At 42.3% G+C, this 22,585-nt stretch overlaps 2 protein-coding genes across 23 annotated transcripts in view; one reads left to right on the plus strand and one right to left on the minus strand.

Moving 5' to 3' along the window:
- LMAN2L (lectin, mannose binding 2 like) overlaps positions 1–22,585 on the plus strand; it is a 95,676-nt gene that overhangs the window by 67,066 nt on the left and 6,025 nt on the right. The window contains exon 9 of one of the 2 annotated variants that reach the window (XM_053200524.1): positions 12,587–21,690. The exons of the other annotated variant lie outside the window; for it this stretch is intronic. Within the exon in view, the coding sequence (XP_053056499.1) occupies positions 12,587–12,621 (35 nt within the window). The 3' untranslated portion in view covers positions 12,622–21,690. Of the gene's footprint in view, positions 1–12,586; positions 21,691–22,585 lie in introns of those variants that run through there. 2 annotated transcript variants of the gene reach the window in all.
- Positions 1–22,585, minus strand: part of FER1L5 (fer-1 like family member 5) — a 59,937-nt gene that overhangs the window by 21,046 nt on the left and 16,306 nt on the right. For 15 of the 21 annotated variants that reach the window (XR_008289272.1, XR_008289274.1, XM_053200496.1 and 12 more), the window contains 10 exons: positions 18,980–19,010; positions 18,255–18,370; positions 17,899–18,037; positions 17,407–17,459; positions 15,487–15,555; positions 12,606–12,649; positions 12,430–12,512; positions 12,259–12,353; positions 11,165–11,290; positions 9,454–9,631 (listed from right to left, as the gene is read on the minus strand). Coding sequence is in view for 19 of the 21 variants with exons in the window: in XM_053200496.1 (XP_053056471.1) it covers positions 9,454–9,631; positions 11,165–11,290; positions 12,259–12,353; positions 12,430–12,512; positions 12,606–12,649; positions 15,487–15,555; positions 17,407–17,459; positions 17,899–18,037; positions 18,255–18,370; positions 18,980–19,010 (934 nt within the window). In the remaining 2 variants the exon portion in view is untranslated. Of the gene's footprint in view, positions 1–9,453; positions 9,632–11,164; positions 11,291–12,258; positions 12,354–12,429; positions 12,513–12,605; positions 12,650–15,486; positions 15,556–17,406; positions 17,460–17,898; positions 18,229–18,254; positions 18,959–18,979; positions 19,011–22,585 lie in introns of those variants that run through there. The other 6 variants (XM_053200503.1, XM_053200499.1, XM_053200506.1 and 3 more) reach the window with 5 other exon arrangements.

The following is a 22,585-nucleotide window of genomic DNA, read 5'->3' on the forward strand; positions in this document are numbered from 1 at the left end:
GACTGAGCCACCCACGCACCTCATAGCCTCGCAGTTCTGCTTCCAGGTATATACCCAACGGAAAGGGGTCACAACATTATCAAAAGACAGGGTGCAAAATGTTCATGGCAGCACTGTTCATAATAGTCCAAAATTGGAAACCACCAAAATCTCTCTCAGTAATGGAAGGAAAAAATAAATTATGGTATATTTGCACAATGGAACACTATACGGTATGAGAACAAGCTACAGCTACAGCCAGCATCATCTAGGTTTGTGAATGCATTTCACAAAATGGTGAGCAAAAGAAACCAGACACAAAAGACTGCATGCTCTATGATTGTTTTTATAAACCTAACCACCAGACAAAATGGAGGTTTGGAGGGTGGTGCCCTTGGTGGGGCTGGGGGTAGAGAGGCTCAAGGAGCCTCTGGGATGTCAGGACTCTGTTTCATGGTCTGAGTGTTGTTACGTGGGTGTGTTTGCTTCGTGATAATTCATTGAGTTGGATGCTTTGCTTTGTGTACTTTTCCGTAGCTATGTTATACTTGAATCAAAAGTTTTTTTGTTTATTTTTTTTGAGAGAGAGAGCTATTGCACGTGAGAGGGGGAGGGGCAGAGACAGCAGGAGAGAGAGAATCCTAAGCAGGCTGTTAGCATGGAGCCTGATGCAGGGCTTAATCCCATGAACTGTGAGATCATGACCTGAGCCGAAATCAAGAGTCCGACGTTTAACCAACTGAGCCATCCAGGCGCCCCTGAATCAAAAGTTTACTTAAGAACTTAAAGAATAGTAGAGGCAAAAAAGACAAAAATACATTAAAATACAGTGTGTCAAATGGTAGAAAATACTATGGGGAAGAATAAAGTGGGGACCAGGGATCAGGAGCTGCCAAAACATTTTAAATATATTGGTTACCTAAGGCCCTTCCAAGAAGATCTAGAAGTTATGCAGAATGCAGCTCACAGAGATGGCAAATATGGAAGAGAAATTTAAAAATACGAAGAACAGAATGACAAGTTCCACAGAGAATAGAGTCTGTTTGAGAAGGAGCTATAAGAGACAAGGAGAAGAAGTAGTTTTCAAAGTGAAAATATCTTATAATTTTCCAGAATTGTTGGCAGACCCCAGTTGCAGACTCTGGCACTGAATGAATCATTACAATGGTAAATGAGCAGAGGTCCAGGACTGGGGTTCTCAGATATGAACGTGCAGATACAAGATGGCAATTTTCTTCTTCTACTCTTGGATGGCATACAAAAGCAACAAGGAGGAGGAAAACAACTCCATTTTCAGCAAAACAAGGAGACAGATATAATCTGCAGACTCAAAATACACATAAGGACTGCCAAAAGCAACTATGATTGCCCTCAAAGCCGAAGCTGGAAGGGGTGAAGTGCAACAGAAGTCACCTGCGGGGAAGCGATGAGCCAGACAGACAGCTGGAAGCACAGCTGGATGGGAGCGGAGTGCAGAAAGCGCCAGCAAAAATACACTCCCAGAACAAACTCAGTGCTCAGAGGAGGAAATGTGAGCTGGCAAAATGCAGACAAAAAGTAGAAGTAAAAACACAAACACCCTAGAAGGAAGACAACATAAAAAGAAGCCTAAGGGAGATTAGACCCTGCAGACAATCCGGTGAGAGGTATAGAAATAAGGATAGAAATAAAAGAGTGACCAAAATAAAATGTAAATAAAGAGTCAAAAAGGATCAAGGAGAAGATGATGGATACAGAAGAAAACCAAGGAAAACTGTTAAGTCCATAAATGAAGCCCCTGAAGTAGAAAACCTAAACAATGGGACAGAATATTTAAAAATATAACTAAAAAGGGGCACCTAGGTGGCTCAGTTGGTTAAATGTCCAACTCTTGATTTCGGCTCAGGTCATGATCTCACAGTTCTTGGGATCGAGCCCCGTGTCGGGTTCTGCGCTGACAGAGTGGAGCCCACTTGGAATTTTCTCTCCTTCTCTCTCTGCCCCTCCATACCCCCTCTCAAAACAAATAAATAAACATTAAAAAAACGTATATATATATATATATATATATATATATATATATCTAAAGACAACTCACATGGGAAGAGATAGTCTTTATTTTTATTTAAAAAATTTTTTTAATGTTTATTATTGAGAGACAGAGAGACACAGAGCATGAGCAGGGGAGGGGTAGAGAGAGGTAGAATCCAAAGCAGGCTCCAGGCTCTGAGCGATCAGCACAGAGTCTGCTTGAACTCACAAACTGCGAGATCATGACCTGAGCCAAAGTCGGTCTCCCAACCAACTGAGCCACCCAGGTGCCCCTAGAGATAGTCTTTTTAACAAATGGTGCTTGAAAAATTGCATTCATATACAAATTAATTCAAAATGGATCATACAGCTAAATATAAGAACCAAAAGTATAAAACTTTTAGAAGATAGGGAGAAAAATCTTCATAACCTTGGGTTAGGGAAAGGGATCTCAGATATGACAGCATAAAAGAAAAAAATTGTACTTCCTCCAAATTAAAGATATTCACACTTCAAAGATACTGTTAAGAAAATGAAAAGATAAGCCAGATTATTTGAAAATCTTATACCTAATAAAAGACTTGTATCCAGCATATATAAAGAACTCTTATAACCCCATAATAAGAAGACACACAATCCAATTAAAAAACTGTAAAAAATATATATACCACTAAAGAAACTACTAACAGAATAAGATTCTAATCTTGTATCCATGAAAGAGTACATCATGTGCCAGGGAAAACTGACCCCAAAGGATCAACACTTCAACATATCCTGGTGAAGTTAGTAGACATGCAAAATAAAGGATATTTGGGGAGCTGGACAAAAAGATCAAGAAATTTATGGGGAAAAATATCAGAAAAAGGGAAGGTATTGGTTATGAAACTTTTAAGAAACCACAAACTTCTAGAACAAAACATGAGAGAATTCTCCTTAATAAATCTGGAGTGGAGAAGACCTTTCTAATTATGACTCAAAAACCAGAAGCCATTAAAGAAGTAATCTGAGTACATAAAAAAAAAAAAAAAAAAAAGACTTCATGGGAAAAAAATCCCAAACACCATAGACAAAGATATGAGACAAATATGGGAGAAATACTTACAGGTCATATCATAAGGGCCTAATCTCCCTTATCAATGAAGGGTTCCTAGAAATCAATAAGAAAATAACTAATATCGTAATAGAATAAAAGAGAAAATAGATAAACAGGAAATTAATGAGAAACACAAATGACTTGTAAACATATGAAAAGATGCCCAACTTCATTTATAACAACAGAAAAAAAAAATGAAAACTACACCAAAATGCCTCTTTTCACTTACCAGACTGATCAGGGTCTCATACATTGCTGGTGGGAATGTTGAATGGTACAACGTTTATGGAGGATTATCAGTCAGGGTACAGCCAGGAAAAGAAAAAGACCATGGCAGATATTGGAAATAGAAGGAATTTAATGTGTTGAAAGGGCCAAGAGATCAAGAAGGGGAAAGTGACCTTATTCTCATATTAATAACAGGAGGAAGAGACTTCTGTTTCTAGGGCTAGGGAACAAAATGGAGGCAGTGGTGTGACCAGAGACAGGTGCACAATATCACTTCATCATCGAGATAGCTGTGCAGGGCGCTGGAGTCACTAAGAAGGTGATGTCCAGCCAGTAGTGGGTGGCATGGCAGAGGAGCAGATGCCAGGCCAAGGCTGGAACCATGGAGGAGGGGCCAGCCAAAGGTGGGATCTTTGAAGGGATGTAGCTACTTCCAGAGATGTCTCCTGAATCAGGGGTGGGAGGGAGGGAGAGGGGGAGGCAGAAAAACAGAGTGAAGAGGTGAAGAGGTGTAACAGAACAACAGTGTCTTCTCTTTTTATCAGCTGGCATGGGACTCTGGGAAATGTAGTTTGCAGGTGTTCAGCTCTGAGATACAGAGTAGATCCAGGAAGGGCGAGAATGAAGTTTGATATAGAACAGAGCATGCAAAATCTCTCCTTGCTGGAGATGATGACAGCAAACGGGAAAATGCCCAGCACAAAGGGCAGTTTTGTAATATCTGCCAAGATGCAAATACACTTTGACCAATTTCACTTTGGGAAATTTATCCTACTGTTATACTGACTCATGTGACTTACCTGTGAATAAGATTATATCTTGACAGCATTACTTATAAAAGATTGGAAAAGTCTGTCAAGAATTATGAAAAGAAAGCGCATGTGTGTGCCCATGCCCTCAAAGAATAAAATAAGGACAGTTATTTTTAGATATTACAGAGATAAATAGATAATAGTAAGAAACTATGGTAGAAAATAGTTTGGTGGTTCCTCAAAAAGTTAAACAGAATTACTATATGATCCAGTGCTTCCACTCCTAGGCATAAACCCTAAATAACTAAAAACAGGGACTCTGGTATGTGTATACTGATGTTCATAAGCAGCATTATTCACAACAGTTACTGTAGAAACAACAGCTAATAGCTATTAGCTATTAATAGCTAATAGCTAATAGCTAAAACAATTTAGCCAATAGCAAAAATGTGGAAACAACCCATGTGTCCATCAACAGATGAATGGATAAACAAAATGTGATACGTACATACCAAGGGATATTATTCAGCCATAAAAAGCAATGCAGTTCTAACACATGTTATAACATGGATGAACCTTGAAAACAAATGCTAAGTGAAATAAGTGAGACACAAAGGACACATATTATTTGACTCCACATATGAGGTATAGGCAAATTTAGAGAAACAAAAAGTAGAAGAGAAGCTACCAGGGGCTGTGGGGAGGAGGACAAGGGGATTTATTGTCTAAAGGGTAGAGTTTCTGTTTGTGATGATGAAAGAGTTCTAGAAATAGAGGTGATAGTGACACAACATTGTGAATGTACTTAATTCCACTGAACTGTACATTTAAAGATGGTTAAAATGGTACATTTTATGTTATGTGTATTTTGCCAAAATAAAAAAAATTCTTTAAAGATACTATGAATAATTTTATGCTGAAAATTTTGAAAACTTACATGAAGGGAATTTATAAATTCCTAGATAAATTAAACCTACCAAATTGACTTAAAAAGAAATAGAAAAGCTGAATAATTAAAATAAATCTGTATTTCAAGAAACTTTCAAGAAACTTTCAAGAAACAGATAATTACAGTCTTACCCAAATGCTCCTAGTGAGTAAAAAGAGGAAATGCTACTCAATTTCATGAGGCTAGCATAACTTTGATATAAAAACCGAACAAAGGACACTACAAGAAAGAAAATTACAAGAAAGATCAATCTTATTCATATAGATGCAAGAATCCTAAACAAAATATTAGCAAACCAACTCTAGAATGAATAACAAAGGTGAAAATACAATTATACTATTATGATTGCATTTTATTTTATATATAACAGTTATATGTGACTATATAAAATATGTGAAGTAGTTATAATATTAACTCAAGGTAGACGATGATAGATTAAAGATCAATATTGCAATCTCTTGACCAACTGCTACAAATAATCCAGAGATATATAGCCAGAGAGGAGATAGAGCATAATACTAAAAAAACCCCCAAAACTAAACAAATAAAAAACACTTGATTAGAACAAAAGAAGATAGGAAAATTCCAGCAGGCTTTTTGTAGAAATTGTCAAGCTGATGCTAAAGTTTACATGAAAATGGAAAGGAACCAGAATAGCCAGAAATTGTATTATTTTGTAAAAGAATAACAAAGTTGGAAGACTTACACAAACTGATTTCAAGACCTGCTTTAGAGCTATAGTAATCAAAACAGTGTGGTATCAGCATAAAGACAGATCAATGGAACAGAACAATGATTCTAGAAAGAGACCCACAACATATGGTTAATCAACTTTCAACAAAGGTGTCAGACTAATTATAAGTGGGAATTAATAGCTTTTTTTCCCAGCAAATGTTACTGAATTGGTTATCTTTATAGAAATAAGAACCTGACCTCACACCATATACAAAAATCAAGTCAGGTTAGATCATAAACCTAAATAAAGAAGCTAAAATTATAAAGCTTGTAGAATGAAACACAGGAGAATACTCATGATCTTCAGGTAGACAGTATTTCTTGGACCAAATAGTATATTACTTAAAAGAAAAGATAATCTCACTTTATTTATTTATTTATTTATTTATTTATTTATGATCTGTACACCCAACCTGGGCCTTGAACTCATGAACCTGAGATCAAGGGTTGCATGCTCTTCTGACTGAGCCAGCCAGGTGCCCCTCAAAATTAGAATTTATTTGCTTCACCAAAATTAGAAACTTTTTATCTTCAAAAGACACTGCTTGGAAATTGAAAAGTCAAGCCACAAAGTGGAAAGTATTAGCAAAACAGACCTGACGAAGGACTTGTATCCAAAATACAAAAGAATTATTGGAATGCAATGTAAAAAGCCAAACAACCCAGTGAAAGACTGGCAAAAGATTTGAACAGTGCCTTCACTACAGAAATATAGGTGAGCATGAAAAGACACTCTCACTATTGCTACTGATTGGAGAAATGGAAATTAAAATTACCATTATGTACATCACAACCTCTAGAATGACTCAAATGTAAAAGGTCAACAGTATCAAAAGTTGGCAAGGATGGGGGGCAAGTACAACTCTCAAACACTGCTGTGGGTATGTAAAATAATACAAACAGTTTGGAAGATTGTTATTCTCTTTAAAACCCAAATTCCAGGGGTACCTGGGTGGCTCAGTTGGTTAAGTGTCCGACTTTGGCTCAGATCATGATCTCACGGTTTGTGGGTTCGAGCCCCATGTCGGGCTCTGTGCTGACAGGTTGCAGCCTGGAGCTTGCTTCGGATTCTGTGTCTCCCTCTCTCTCTCTGCCCCTCCCCTGCTCATGCTGTCTCTTTCTGTCTCTCAAAAATAAATGTAAAAAAAAATTTTTTTAAAACACCCCAAATTCCATTTGTAGGTATGTAGCCAAGAGAAATGCAAGCACATGTTCATAGAGAGACTTGTATAGGACTGTTCATAGTGGCTTTATTCATAATACTCCAAAAGTTGAATCAGTCTAAATGTCCACAAACAGGGGGATGGGGAAATAAACGGTCATTATGGAGTACCTATCAGAAATAAAAAGGAACAAAACACTTGTCTATGTGAATAGATGTAGGATGAATACTTATAATACTATGCTGAGCCAAAGAAGTCATAGAAAGAGAACTGTATGTATGATTTCACATATATGAAGTTGTAGGAAAAGCAAAACAAATATATAGTGATAGCACAGCAGTGACTGCCCCCAGGGGTTGGGGAGATTGACTGAAAAGGGGCATATGGCAGCTTTCTGGAGTGATGGAACTTTCTGCCCATGGTGGTTACATAGGTATATGTATTTGTCAAAATGCATCAAATTGTATACTTAAAATATGTGCATTTTATAGTTTGCAAATAATATCTCAATTAAACAAATAAAAAATCATCATTAAGAGAATGAAAAGCCCCAAACTTAGGGAAGATACTTCCAATACACCCATTGACAAAGGATCGTTCCCAGAAAATATAATGTAAAGTCAATAAGAAAAAGACAAGCCTAATAGAATAATGGATAAGACATATTAATAGGCTTTTTACAGATGAGAAAAACAAATGTTTGTAAACACATGAAAAGGCACTCATACTCCATTAATAATTAGGAAAATGCAAATCAAGATCTTATAAGATACCATTTTACATCCATCAGATTGGCAAAAATGAAAAGGCTGGGCAACATCAAATACTGGTGAGAAAGCGGAGTAATAGGAATTCTCATATCATGCTGATGAGAGTGTAATTTGGTATAATTACTTTTGCTTTGAATCTCTCTTTCACTCCAGGGTATATAATTTAGAGGAAGTCTTGCGCTTGAGACCAGGAGACATGTACAAGAATGTTTATAACAAAATTATTATAGTAGGAAAAGAAGACACATCCCAAATGTCTACATATACCACATAATTAGTGTTATAATCATACAGTAGAACATATACAGAAGTGAAAAATGAACTTCAGCTACACACACCAACATGAAAAAAATTAATATGGAGCAAAAGATGGAAAATAGATGAATGTAGACTGCAAAATTCCACTCGAACAAAATGCAAAAATAGTATGCTGTTTAGAGTTGCCTACATAGGTGGTAAAAATTGAAAAGTAGAGTAAGGGAGTGATTATCATGAGGGTCAGGATTGTGCTTATTTTGTGGGTAAATGGATGTGGGAAGAGCATACAGGGAACTTCTAAGTGCTGGCAATTTTCTATCTTTTAAGCTGGGTAGTGAGTTTAGGGGTACTCATTTTATTTTTCTTTAAATTGTATACATACATTTACTATACTTTTGTATACATCATAATTTAAAAATAAGTAGAACATTATGCTAAGTGAAAGAAGCCAGACTCCAAGGACTACATATTGTGAATCCATGTGTATGGTAAAATGTCCAGAATAGGAAACTCATAGAGACAGAAAGTAGATTAGTGGTTGCCTGAGTTTGGGGACATAGGGGAGAAATAGTGAGTGACTGCTAGTGGGTACAGGGTTTCTTTCTGGAACGATGAAAATGTTCTAGAATCAACGAGATGGTTGCCCAATTCCGTGAATACACTAAGAACAACTGAATTGCATACTATACGTGGATGAATTTTATGGTGTGTGAATTCTATTTCAATAAGCTGTTCTTAAAAAACCAGGGAAGTTTTTTTAAGCACAGAAAGGCTCTCAATGGGCAATGAGACTGCAAAGCTGTTGAAGTGGAAGGGGAGGCAGTATTCCTCTAGAACAGTGGCTCTCAAACTCTAGCATGCATCTGAATCACGTGAAGGGCTTGTCAAAACACAGATCGCAGGGCATCATCCCCAGATTTTATGATTCTGTAGAACTGAGGTGGGGCCAAGAATCTGCATTTCTAAAAGTTCCAAGGGGATGCTGATGCCTGGCCCAGGGACTGCACTTTGAGAACTGCTACTCTATTGTGTCCGGTATAGGTGTTTAATAAGTATATATTGGATGAATGGATGAATGGATGAATGGATGGAAGGGAGGCTGGCTGTTTGGGACAGTGGATGGGTGGGAGATAATGGATGAAAGGGTGGATGAGTGGATTAATGGATGGATAGAAGGTGGGAAGACAAGTAGCAGAAGATAGTTGCATGGATGGATCAGGGGTGGTTCAGAGTAGTAGGGAAGAATATGGGGTTGGCAAAGTTGTAGTGTGGAACTTACTGTAGAGAAGGACTTGACACGAACACCTACTTTCAACTCCTGTCATGGGCTCACTGCCTGCTAGCTGTGCAATGTTTGGCAGGTGACTTCACCTCCCCGAAGCTCATTTTCCTCATGTGTGACATGTGGGTTAACAATACCCATGAATGTTCCATGAGCTAATACCCTTAAAAGGGCCAAGCACAAGCCTGGCATGCAGTGGATGCTCTCTATTCTTTGGTTGGATCTGACTATTACCATCATATATCACTGGGCTGTACTGTGTGGTTGAGACGAGAGGCTTGTAACTCAGGTCTGTCTTGTTCCCATAGTGGCCAATGCTGACCTCGAATTGGATCAGGTCCTTAAAGTTGGGCATCATGGTACAGGAAAGGAAGATGACGCACAGCCCATACTTTTGGCGGTTGTGGTGCTTCTAAAACAAAAACCCCCACATCCCCAGTACATAAGCCAAGGCTACACAGATACGCAGGGAGGCAAAGATGAGGTGCCCTGTTTCTTTCAAAGTCATCTTTGCTTCTCTTCAGGGTGAACTGGTGACCATCTTTGAAACCCCGCCCCCTTCAAATCCTGCTTTGACTCCCGCTCAAGGGCAGTTCCTCCCAGGACCTCTATCACCTGGCCCCCTCCTCCCAGTCAGCTGTGGTTCCTTTCCTTCCTGAAAGGAGGCTTCTCCCTCTGAGGCAGAGAGGGCCAGACTAGGCTCTGACTTGGGCCACCTCATCCCTTCCCATTTTGCCTAAACGCCCTCCCCTGATGGAATGAGTGTGGGCAGGGGTGTGATGAAGGTGACATACACACACACACACACACACACACATCTGCTCTGAGCCCTTCTCTAACCGCCTCCTCCCACATATGCTCGAGGTCCTCCATCTACCATGTCAGCTGCTCTTATTTCTGTGGCCAACCCCTGCCCTCTTCTTGCACTCACCCAGTCTGTTCACTAGCTGGTCTCCCCTGTCATAAAAAATAACCCTCCTCACTTCTGAGCCTCTATTTAGCTACCACCTGATCTAGTCTCCTTCTATTTTCTGGCCAAGTTTCGATGCACTTGCCTGTATGCATAGTCTGCATGCAGTTTCTCCCTCACACGCATGCAGTCTGGCAACTCTCTCTTCAGGGGGCTGCCTCAGTGCTCTCCTTTGCAGACTCCTCCTAAGTCTCTTCTGCAAGCCCCTCCTCTTCCTCAACCTGCCTTAGGCTGTGGCACTCTTTCACCAGCCCACTCCTCCCAGGCAGTTCCTCCACAACCCTGTGTTCAGATCCTGGTGTGCTGACGACACACCATCTGTCTAGCAGCCTCAGGGACTGGTCTTCATGGATGTCTCACAAGCACATGTCAAAGATGGGATTACATCGTCCACCCCCCAGGCCTGCTTCTCCTTGAGGGAGTCCATGTTGGTGCATGCCACCCCTGACCACCTTGCCACCTGAGGCAGAAAATGGGCATCAGCTTAGGGCAGTTGGCCTCATTTCTTATTTCTTGTTAGTCTGTGGCTCAGATCATTCTGTGTCCAAAAGGTCTCTGGAACTTGCTCCCTCCTCTCAGGTTCTCCTTCCCTGTGACCGTGTTCCCATTTTTTTTTAATAAGTGGGTGGTTATTCTTAACACTGCTTCTCCTGCCCCTTCCTGCATCAGTGGTCTTCCCCAGCCTTCAGGAAGAAATAAAAACTCCTTAGAACATAATTTCTCCTTAACTAGATTACACATTTCTTAAACCAAAACCTCATCTTGTATTTACTGGGTGCCTGACGCAGCATGAAGTCCCCATAGGGGCTTGATAAAGAGTCAGGTGGGTTGACCAAACATCCTCATGTACCCAACCCTCATGAAGGTCATTCAGCTTGTGGCCAGGGCCTCTGCAGTGCCAGGAACAGGACCCGCAGTAGATTTGGGGTGGGCAGAGGGACTCTTTACTCCCGAGTTACCTTTTCCTGTAGTTACCTCTATATTGGTTACTTCAGAGGAGAGATCCTTCTTAACGTCTTGATGAGGACTGAGGTTGGTGAATAACTCCAGGAAGATCCGGCCTCGATAAGCTAAGCCGTCCTTAACAGCATTGGGAATATTCTAGGGCAACAGGAAGGGAAACAATGACAAAAGGGATGTGAAAAAAAGAGCAAATTTCTCCTGACACCTTTGCAGCAAAGACACTATTGCCTAGTAACTTCCTGCCTAGGGATGACCACAATCTAGGAGCAGAATTCCAGACACCCCAGACATGGCTGTGCCCAGAAACCTCTGGGCCCGACCCCTCTTCTGTACTGAGGCCCACTCCTCCTCTTCGTGCATTTTACCTGCTGATCAAATCAAAGTACCGTTTCCCAGCAAATGCTTCCAGCTTGGAGGAGGCTGTGATAACTACTGGGTTTGTGCTTCCAGCCTGGCAAATCAGGGCATGCCCTGCCTTCTTAGCAACAGTGATTGGTCCAAGGAGGGTACACATGACCTAAGGCAGCTAATTAGAATGCTCCCCTGGCCTTCCCTATCAGAGTCTTGGATGGCCACTGGCCAGCAGGGAGGCTTGACTGAAGTAGGAAAGGATGAAGGCCACAGGTTGACGAGCAGCTGAGACAAGAGATGGAATGAATGAGCTAGCCTCTTAATGGCATTGAGGTCTTGGTGCCTGCAGCTCATCCTCACTCAAGAATTCTTCCCAGCCCTGTTCCCTTCCTTTAAGCCACTTGGACTTGGCCTCCTGGCATTTATCACCAATCTTTAATAGCCCAGTACTTTCCACGTTTACTTATGCCGTTTTAGTCTTCTATGTCCTTTCCACCTGCTGGAAATCTTACCTGACGTTTCATCTCAATGACCCTTCCTCAGTGAATGCCCAGAGCTCTCCATCTGTTCCTTTCTTGTGACACAACACACGTCCCATATACACATAGTCATTTACACATAGATTACATGTCCTCTAATAGCATAATGGACAGAAACCAGGGCCAGACCCTCCCAGTCACATCCCAGGCCCCAGCACCTTTCAAATGGTTGGTTTTTACCTCCACTGTTCCCTAGAGCTGTCATGAGAGGCTTACAATGTCTTCTTCCTGGATCCTGAAAGGGGCCTTTTTACCCCCATGAAGAGTCAGGAAGCTGGGGCCAAAACAGGGTAGGAAGCCAGAATACATTCCTGCAAGAAGAAAGGGTGAGGGCGACAGGGCCAGGTGGGAGAAGGGCAGGAGGTAGGGGCCTGGGGGATCGCTTGCCTTCTATTTCTGCTCCGGTGGATGAGATTTGGTTGAGGAACAGACTGACAGTCCCTATCTCATCCTGGCACCTGTTCTTGGGGCTGGAGAGAAACATAGTCTGCAGGTTGAGCTGCTGGCCCAGCTCAGATTTTCTCCTCCCGTACTTGTTTTTCAGCCTCTACCCAGCGGCTCACCAGTCCAAGACTCTGAACTTGATGTAGCTGGAGAGACAGGGCAGCTGCAAGAGGAAAGCGAGAACAGCAGTGGGTGCATGTTCGAGTGGTCTGGTCCTCAAGGAGACTGAGTGCAGCTGGGAAGTTCTGGGTCTGGGGTCAAGGCCTGGCTCAATCATCAGTAAGCCATGTCACCACAGCCAAAATGAATTTACCATGGGGACATATAAGCCTGTGGCTGTGGACTCCCCACTTGCATGGGCCCCTTGAAAGGACCTGGGAGAGGCCTAGGAGTGTGTCCCATGGTTGCTTTGGTATTATTCTTTTTTTTTTAAGTTTACTTATTTATTTTGAGAAAGAGAGAGCATATGAGAGAGCATGAGCAGGGGAAGGGCAGAGAGAGAAAGAGAGAGAGAATCCCAAGCAGATTGCGTGCTGTCAGCATAGCCCAATGCAGGGCTCAGTCTGTCTTGCATGGAGGTTGTGGCCTAAAATGCATTCTTCACCATTAGCAGTTAACTTTTAAACAGCAAGACATCTATCTCCTCAGAGAGTAAATAGTAGTAGCTGCTGTTGTGGGGAGGGTTTCTGTTGTCCTGTGGCCTGTGCTAAATGATCCACATGGATCACCTGAGTGACTCCTCCCAACAATCCCATAAGCCAGGTGCTATTATTCCCATTTCCAGACAGGAAAATTGAGGCACAGAGCAACTGAGTTCCTGAAGTTCTCAAGTTATATGCAGGGGCTGAAGCAGCTTTAGAGGTCCTAATGACTCTGCCATAACCCAGTGAGGACTGTGATTGTTCCTAATTACAGATGGGAAATGAGGCCCAGAGAAGCAGAAGGACTTGCTCATGGTCACCCAGTAAGAAGTGCAGTCAGATGGGAACCCAAGCTTCTGGGTCTTATCTCCTCTGCCATAGGGTCCCCTCAATTACGAAAACAAAAAAACCAACCCATATGGAAAACAGCTGCTGGGCTTGAGATCGGAGTGGGACTCAGGTCCTCTCAGTCGGGCCCTTTCCCCTCATAGCAGCTCCTGGGGCTGTCCATTCTCTCCTTGCCAGGGAAGCTGGGGGCAAGGGGGGAAGTAGGGAAAGGGCTTTCCAGTTGAGCAAGTATCTAGGAAGAAATGAGGAAAGACCCACTGGAAGTTGAGAGATGGGCACTGTAAGACATCCAGGTCTTCCAAAATTACAAATCCTCCAAATTCAAACTCATGGCTGAACCATCTTTTCATCCACCCTGTTGAGAAGAATTCTCTTCCCCTTTCCCAGTTCCTTGTCTTGACTGCCCTTCTGTCCTGGGGCACTTGGACTGTGAACTGGCTAACACCCATTTTTAGTGGAGTTTCCCCTGCAGCCTGCCTTGCTGGGGCCCTGACCAACTGGCCTCAGATGCTACCATATCTGTGGCCATCCTGCCATTCAGAACGAGGCTCACACCTGCCTGCTGCATTTCTACAGGGCTAGTGACAATCAGGCCTGCATCCAAATGGCTCCAGCCTAGGAGACTGTGTATCGTGGGAAACGCGTGAGGGGCCAGGGAGTGTATGGACATCTTTAAACGTTGGAAGGTCTCTTTCAGGGATGAAGGAAGGCCTGGCCTGTGCCACTGGTTTCTGAGCCTAAAGGCGCTGGACACGAGGGAAGACTTTCAAGACTCTGAGCATCTGGCCACGAACCTCATCACAGCCAGAGACAGGTGGGAGGGATCAAAGGTGGGGGATAGACTAGGCTCCCTTTAAAATCTCTTCCTACTGGGGCACCAGTAGGAGGTGGCTCAGTTGGTTGAGTATTCGACTCGGTTTTGACTCAGGTCATGATCTCACAGTTCAAGGATCAAGCCCTGCCTCCAGCTCTATGCTGACAGAACAGAGCCTACTTGGGATTCTCTCTCTCCCTCTCTGCCCCTCCCCTGCTCACGTGTGTGTGTGTGTGTGTGTGTGTGTGTGTGTGTGTGTGTGTGCACGTGCGCACTCTCTCTCTCTCAAAATAAATAAAATCTCTTCCTACTTTAAGAGTCTATAAAATCACCCAGGAAGGTAGAGATTATGAAGAATGGTTAAAGATGATGCCTTACAGGAGGCAGACTAGGGAAGCTTCTAGGAGAAGCAAGGAAGAGGGTGCCAGGAAAGTAGAGGGGAGCTCATTAGTGATTTTGTGTCACACAAATGTAAGGTATAAGGAAAGCAAAATACTCTCTGGGTAGCCAAATAGAAGCCACACAAAGTTCTATGCACTCATCCTTTTGACAGTGCTCGTTATCTTTCAGAATTGTGTATTCTTATTCTACATGCAGCTCTTAGAAGCCTGGCATGAAGTCAAAGGCAAACAAGACTCTCCCAGGCTTTAAGAGAACTGGCATCTACACCACTGATAGGTGACTAAGAAGGACTGAAAAACTATAAAAATCAGACTACGGAATCCCACAAAGAGCATCTTGGAGCCATTTAGTGTAGGCACAAATAGCCCATACTACATGTAGCCCATATACTAACTATGTTCCCACAATACCTCTAGGTCATTAACAAAGAGCTATAATTATCTTCAGGGCACTTTGCCTAGATGATAAGAAAATGCACAATGCAATTTAGAATAAGTCTTTAAATTGATTTTAAATGATTTTTTGGTTTTGTTTTGTAATGTATGTGAAAGGGCATTTTAAGTTTTCTGGAAAGTTCAGTTGTATGGCCCATTCATTTCTTAACACTGGACAAATAAAATAAATTTTCTGTAACATGTCCTTCTTCATGTTCCCCATCAGGCAGATCCTGCCCCCCATCCACCCCATGCTTCTTGGCTCCTACCTTCTATCCACACCCCTACACAAACACCCAAACTTTCTTTCGTTTGTGGGCCATGAGGAGGAGAGTGGTCAAGATGGAACAGCGATATCTACCTGAATCCGGAAGGTCAGGATCTGGTTCCATATTGGGTTCTCGGTTTGGGTCAGCACATTTGTCTTGAGCTAGAAACATTCCACAGCAGTGTCAGTGCCAGCCTGTGCCCTCCTTCCTCCACTGGCCTCAGCTTCCAGCCCTTCCAGCCCAGCCCACAGATGGATGCTTTCTCCAGCACAGGGCTGATCATGGGAATGGTCTAAAGACACTTTGACAACTTCTCAGCTACAACTTCAGTCCTTTGTATATCTTCCCATCTCCAGATTCCCTAATATTTGCCCTTCAATCATCTTTCAATTGACTTTGTTTTTATTTAAAAAAATTTTTTTTAACATTTATTCATTTTTTGAGCGACAGAGAGAGAGCACAAGCAGGGGGAGGGGCAGAGAGAGGGGGAGACACAGAATCCGAAGCAGGCTCCAGGCTCTGACCTGTCAGCACAGAGCCAGATGCGGGGCTTGAACTCATGAAATGCAAGATCATGACCTGAGCCGAAGTTGGATGCTTAACCAACTGAGCCACCCAGGTGCCCCTCAATTGACTTTGCTTTTAAATAGTCATAGCATTACTAACTTTCTTATATGAATGCATACACATAGATTTTGTTAGATAAACTCTAAGATCCCAATAGAAAAGTGAACAAAAACCATGTCGACAGTGGCAGTACACAATGTAATACCCTTTTCCAAAGCATCACTTGACTTCATTTTTTTTAAGTAGGCTTCACACCCAACACAGGGCCAAATAGGGTGCCCGAACTCATGACCTGGAGATCAAGACCTGAGGTGAGATCAAGAGTCAGATGCTTAACTGACGGAGCCACCAGGCACCCCTACTTGACTTCATTTTTAAACCTGGCTCTATTCTAAGCAATCATGTTGGTGAAATCAAAAGTTGGTTGGACTGATTGAACTTTTTAATACGCACTAAGAAATCAGGGTGCCTGGGTAGCTTACTTGGCTAAGTGTCTGACTTCGGCTCAAGTCACGATCTCGTAGCTGGGGAGTTGGAGCCCCACATTGGGCTCTCTGCTGTCAGTGTGGAGTCTGGAGCCTGGAGCCTGCTTCAGATCCTCTGTCCCCATCTCTCTTTGCCACCCCCCCTTGCACGTGCATGTGCTCTCTCTCTCGCTCAACAATAAACATTTAAAAAAATACACACTAAGAAAACCACAGAGATACTAAAGTTTTTGAAAATTGTGTGCCACCTATCACCCAAGAGCATCTCCCTAGACCAGAGCACCCAAACCCCACTCAGTGTGGTAGTTTTAAAATATGTCCACAAATCCTTTGGTATATCTTCCTTTGAAAGGTAGACACTGATTTCCCTCCTTTTATGTATGGGCTGGATTTAATGACACTTTTAATAGGTAGAATATGGTAGAAACCAGGGTTTATGAATTCTATGGTTTATGAATTTAAAGAGACAAACCTCTTTAACCTTAACCCAGCATTCCCCAAATTTGAACATAGGATCCTTTTTTTGCACATAACATCCATTAGCACACTTTGGAAAATGCTACTCTCTATTTACAGAGGATCATGGAATGTCAGCAACTCTCTGGCCTAGAACCTTCCATTTATAGATGAAGAAACCGAGGCCCAAAGAAGACAGTGACAGTTTCAGTGTTGTCTGTGGGCATGTTGTTTCATTCACTCATTCACTCATTTGTGCCCTTTGTGTATATTTGGCTTTCACTGGGCATTTTCTCCATGCAGGGCACTGAGCACAGCTCTGGGATACAGGGTGACTAATCCATGGCCTCCACCTTCAAAGACTTCCTGGTCCAGTGATCAGTCACAGCCCATTGATGGAGGAACTTAGATACTAATCCTGGGCTCCTGCCCACCAACTCCATCTTTCCCCATACACCATCTAGGTGACAATTTCTCTAAACCTCAGACCCTTTCTACACTTACCTTTTCCCCAATTAGTTCCACCTCCAACACAGGACTCACTAAGTGCTGTTTCTCTGTGAACAAGAGTTACAAGATTTATGAGACAGAAGTATTTTTTTTAAGGGGAGGAAATGGAGAGGTGATAGAACCACTTGAAACCCTATGCCATCAATTGGCATGGTGCCCCCTAGGCAGACCTCTCCCATTTCCACTCTATCTCTATGTGCTGTTATGTGTCATGCCACATAATGGGCAGCAGGGATGGGTGCTAGCATAGGGAACTGTGAGTCTGCCTCTGGGCATCGAAGACAGTCAGGGGCATATGGCCGATTTTAAAGGGTATCTGTAGGGTCTTCATAAAACAAATTTTGGTGGATTTCAGTCTCACCTGTTCCTCTCCACCTAAATCTTAGGTTAGCATCAAAATGGAACAGGGAAGCCCCAGGAGAATCCAGGTCGCCACTGTGTAGGGAACCTCCAGGGTCACTCCCTCCCCGCTACCCTGACTCTAACTGTGATGAAGGTCCTCCGCGCAGTAGATGAAGAAATGTAAGTAGGCCAAGTTGACCGGGACCACCGTCGACTTGAAGATCTGAGTGCTGGTGTCATCAGTCCCATAGGGCAGCTTTTGATCTACCTGTAGAAACCAGACCTGATAGGGTCAGAGTCATAGGATGGCCGTGGCCATGGCCACCAGATTTGGCTTCCCCAACATTCCACTTGGTATAGGGGAGGGATGGACAATCCTCGAGTGACACAGTGTACGAATTAAAGCAGGTGAAGATCAATGGCCACACTGAGGGCCCAGGGGTGCCCTACAGAAGCAGCTACAGTAGGAAATGTTATTGGGGTGTCTAGGGAAGCCTCACCGGAGCCTGGTCTCCCACACTGAGGACACAAATCGTGACTTTCAGGTAGCCTCTCACACCATTGCTGGGTTCATTTGGCTGGCAGAGGCCTAACCATTTCCTCAGGAGTGTGTGACCTGGAGGGGCAGAGGGCCCATGGGAGACTGGCCTTCAGTCTCCATCCTTCTTCCCTGAAACCAGGAGAGGGGTGTGGAAGTGTGTCTCCTAAATTCTGGTTCCCATACAGTAGCAGAGGAAAATGGGAGTCACTTCTACCACTGGGCAAAGCTAGTATACTCCCAGGCTACCAGTCATTGCCTTTAGGAAACAGAGACCCCTCTCTCCCATCCTGGGAACCTACAGTTGTTAGTATCTTGGTCTGAGAGAGGCAAGCATTTTCCCCAACCCTAAGTCCAAACCTCAACCTGGTATGTATGTTGTGGCCAGGTTGTGTGTGATGGTTACAGTGGAAACCTCTACTCAAACATCAGTCCCCCAATACTGGCCTCAAAAAATAGAAATTCAATTCCAGGTTGCAATAAAAGGTTAGCATTTGATCCAAAGGGATGCTTTGAAGTTTTACAGAGAAAGATCTTATGATTATAAATATTATCAAATACAGAAAATAATTCATACCCTCTAATACTCTCCCCCCATGTGTTGAACATACAGGAATTTTGAGATGTTTGGACAACTGATCTGCTTTTTCTCAGAAGGCACACGTATTTGCAACAACTGTTACCTACCTGCAGAACGGTAGATAAAACCAATATCTGTCTGGAAAGACAAGAGTAGAGTAAGGATTAGTTACTCAAGATTTTCAACACTAACGAACAATAGTACTGTACTGACAGTATTAGCCACTAATGCTTGAGAACTTGCCTTGCCCTAACTCCTTTACTCTTTACAACAACCTAGAAGTTGGTCCATTATTAACTCCACCCTGCAGAGGAGGGTACTTAGTGTGAGAAAAGGGCCTAAAGTCTTACAACTAGTAATTACACGAGGAGATCTGGATTGAAAGGATCCTTAACCACCACATAGCACTGCCTGGCCAACACAGCATTGACTCTTCCCTGTTTCTGGATTGAGAAAGGTGTCTCCCATCCTGGGGAAGAGGATGGTTAAGGGAGGAGCTGGCAAAGAGACTATGGGCTTTCCCTTTCCCCTGGGAGAGGGTTTCTGACCAAGGCCTGAGGGTTGTGGTACAGGATTGAAGGTAGCAGGTGGCAAGGCACTGTGAAATATTCAGGTCACCCTTGTATCCCACATCTGAAGGTTCCATAGAGTAGTCCCCAAATTCTTCATGTTAGGCCTGCTTTAAAACCCAGTTACCCTTTTGGAGTGTCTGGGTAGCTCAGTCGGTTGAGCATCTGACTTCGGCTCAGGTCATGATCTCCCGGTTCAAAAATTTGAGCCCCACATTGGGCTCTGTGCTGACAGCTCAGAGCCTGGAGCCTGCTTCAGATTCAGTGTCTCCCTCTCTCCCTGTCCCTCCCCCAACTCACTCTGTCTCTGTCTCTCTCTCAAAACAAAATAAACATTAAAAAAAAAAAAACAAACCAAAAAACTCAGTTACCCCTTTGGGTTAGGTAGGCAAAGATTTTTTTAGCTACAACAAGAAAAGCACAATCCATAAAAGAAAAATTTAATGAGGTGGACTCCACTGAAATGTAAAACTTCTGCTCTTTGAAAGACACTTAAGAAAATGGAAAGACAGATCATATACTGGGAGAAAATATTTCCAAGTCATATATCTGATAAAAGGACTTGTATCCCAAATATATAAGAAAGCCTCAAAACTCAGCAGTAAGAAAGTGACCCAATGAAAATGAGCAAAAGATCTGGACACTTCAACAAAGAAAATATATAGGTGACAAATAAGCACATGAAAAGGTACTCAACATCACGAGTCACTGGGGAAGTGTAAGTTAGAATCACAGTGGAATACTACTCAGCAATAAAAATGTATGAATCTCAAAATAAATATGCCAGTGAAAGAAGCCAAACAAAAAAGAATACATGCTGTATTATCCTATTTATATAAAATTTGAGGAAATGCAAACCAAGTTATAGTTCTAGAAAGCAGACCAGTGGCTGCCTGGGGATGGTAGTGGGTGGGATGGGGGTGAGAAGGAAGAATTACAAAGGAGCACAAGGAAACTTTTGGGGGTGATAGATGTGATAGATATGTTCATTATTTTGATTGTGATGATCGTTTCAAACGATACATTTTAAAATATGTGCAATTCATTGTATGTCAATTATACCTCAATAAAGCTGGAAGAAAACAAAGAAAAACTCAGGCACCCCTAATGAAACAATAGATCCAGGCAGTGATAATCAATGGCTGTTAACGACATAAAAAGAGAGACCAACAAAATTCTGTGCCTTCTGCTGAAGTCATTTCGCCAGATAATGGACCCAAATCTAGCAAGCCTCTAGACAGCAAACACCTGGGCAGAGAGGTATGTGAAATGATCCTTCAGAGATGCGGTCAGCAAAATCCAGACTAGAGGAAAACTCTACAGGACAAACTATCCACTTTCTTTAACAAATTACAAGGAGAAAAAGGGAGCGGGACCAACAGAATCACAGAGACCTAAAAATACATTTTAACCAACTGCAGAGTACGCACCTGGTTTGGATCCTGACTTGAACAAAACATAAAAGGAATTCATAAGATAATTAGGGGAATTTGAACACTGATTAGTATTTAATGCTATCCAGGAATTATAAAGGTTTTAAAATGTGATAATTACATTTGTTTATGCTTAACAAGATATTTATGTATAGAAATATTAACTGAAATGTTTAAAAATATGATGTCTTAGATTTGATTCAAAATAATCCAGTGGGTGGGGAGGTAGGCCAGGGGCAGACAATACATCACTGGCAATGAATTAGTGAAATTGAGTGATTGGGATGTGGGAACTCATGATACTATTCTCTCTGCTTTTGTGTATGTTTGAAATTTTTCAAAGAAGTAATTTAAGGAAAAAGACTCATTGGGGTGCCTGGGTGGCTCGGTTAGTCGAGTGTCTGACGTCAGCTCACATCATGATCTCACGGTTTGTGAGCCCAAGCTCTGCATCAGGCTTGCATAGGGCTTGGGCTGGCTGCTTTCAACATAGAGCCCACTTCAGATCCTCTGTCCCCTTCTCTCTGCCCCTCCCAGGCTTGCACTCTTTCAATAATAAATAAACATTTATGTATTTAAAAAAAATTAATGTTTATTTTTGAGAGACAGAGAGAGAGAGACAGAGAGAGAGACAGAGCATAATCAGGGGAGGGGCAGAGAAAGAGGGAAACACAGAATCCAGAGCAGGCTCCAGGCTCTGAGCTGTCAGCACACAGCCCAACATGGGGCTCAAACTCACAAACTGTGAGATCGTGACCTGAGCTGAAGTTGGATGCTTAACCCACTGAGCCACCCAGGCTCCCCCCCCCCCCCCCGCCAAAAAAAAATTTTTTTTTAATTATTTTAAAAAAAGGCTCAGTTTTCTCTCATGTCTATAAATTATTTAACAGTTCATTATCATTAGTCCTTGTCTGGAAATTGTGCGATGGTCTTTGCCGAAAGCACAACATTTTTTACCACCTGCCATATAATCTCTCCAGAATCTCTCATTTCGAAGCCCATGTTGCTTCTTTGAGGGACAGGTCATGACTCTTCATGTGCTTATTACAAGTAGTGAGAAAGAAACCTTACTTTGATTTGTCCTAAATATATCTTTCTCAACACGGAAGACTTTCCCAGGGGTTGCCAGATTTAGCAAATAAAAATAGATGCCCACTTAAGTTAGAACTGCAGATAAACAATGACTACATTTTTAGTATACATATGTCCCCCGGAGTATTCGTCAGGAGCCATGCAATTATTTAGGACATACTTGTATTTTAAAAGTACCTGTTGTTTAAGATTCAAATGTAATGGGACATCCTGTATTTAATCTGGCAACCCTACCTTTTCCTGATCTTCCTGGATTTGAAGAATCTTATTTAGCCCTTCATAAGTGTCAGCTTTCCTTATCTCCCAGCCTGTGTCTTTCCAAAGCAAACCTTTCTTTCTGTTCTCATAGACAGCAATTTTCTCTGTGTTTCTTAGGTTGGCATTTTTGGACCTTCTGCTTCCATTTCCTGGAGGCAGAGGTTTGAAATGTGTCCATTGTATTCAACATGGCACCCAGCTCTTTCATAAATGGTACACACTTTTATCCTTACAACAACTCTGTGGGTTGAGTATGTCATTATTCCCATTGTATATATGAGAAAGAGATTCTGAATAACTTGGGTAGATTCAAATCTGGATATTTCTGCAGGAAAATCCAAGTTTTTGCCCCTAGACTCAG

The sequence above is a fragment of the Acinonyx jubatus genome, chromosome A3 (genome assembly GCF_027475565.1).
Source record: "Acinonyx jubatus isolate Ajub_Pintada_27869175 chromosome A3, VMU_Ajub_asm_v1.0, whole genome shotgun sequence".
Lineage (NCBI taxonomy): Eukaryota > Metazoa > Chordata > Mammalia > Carnivora > Felidae > Acinonyx > Acinonyx jubatus.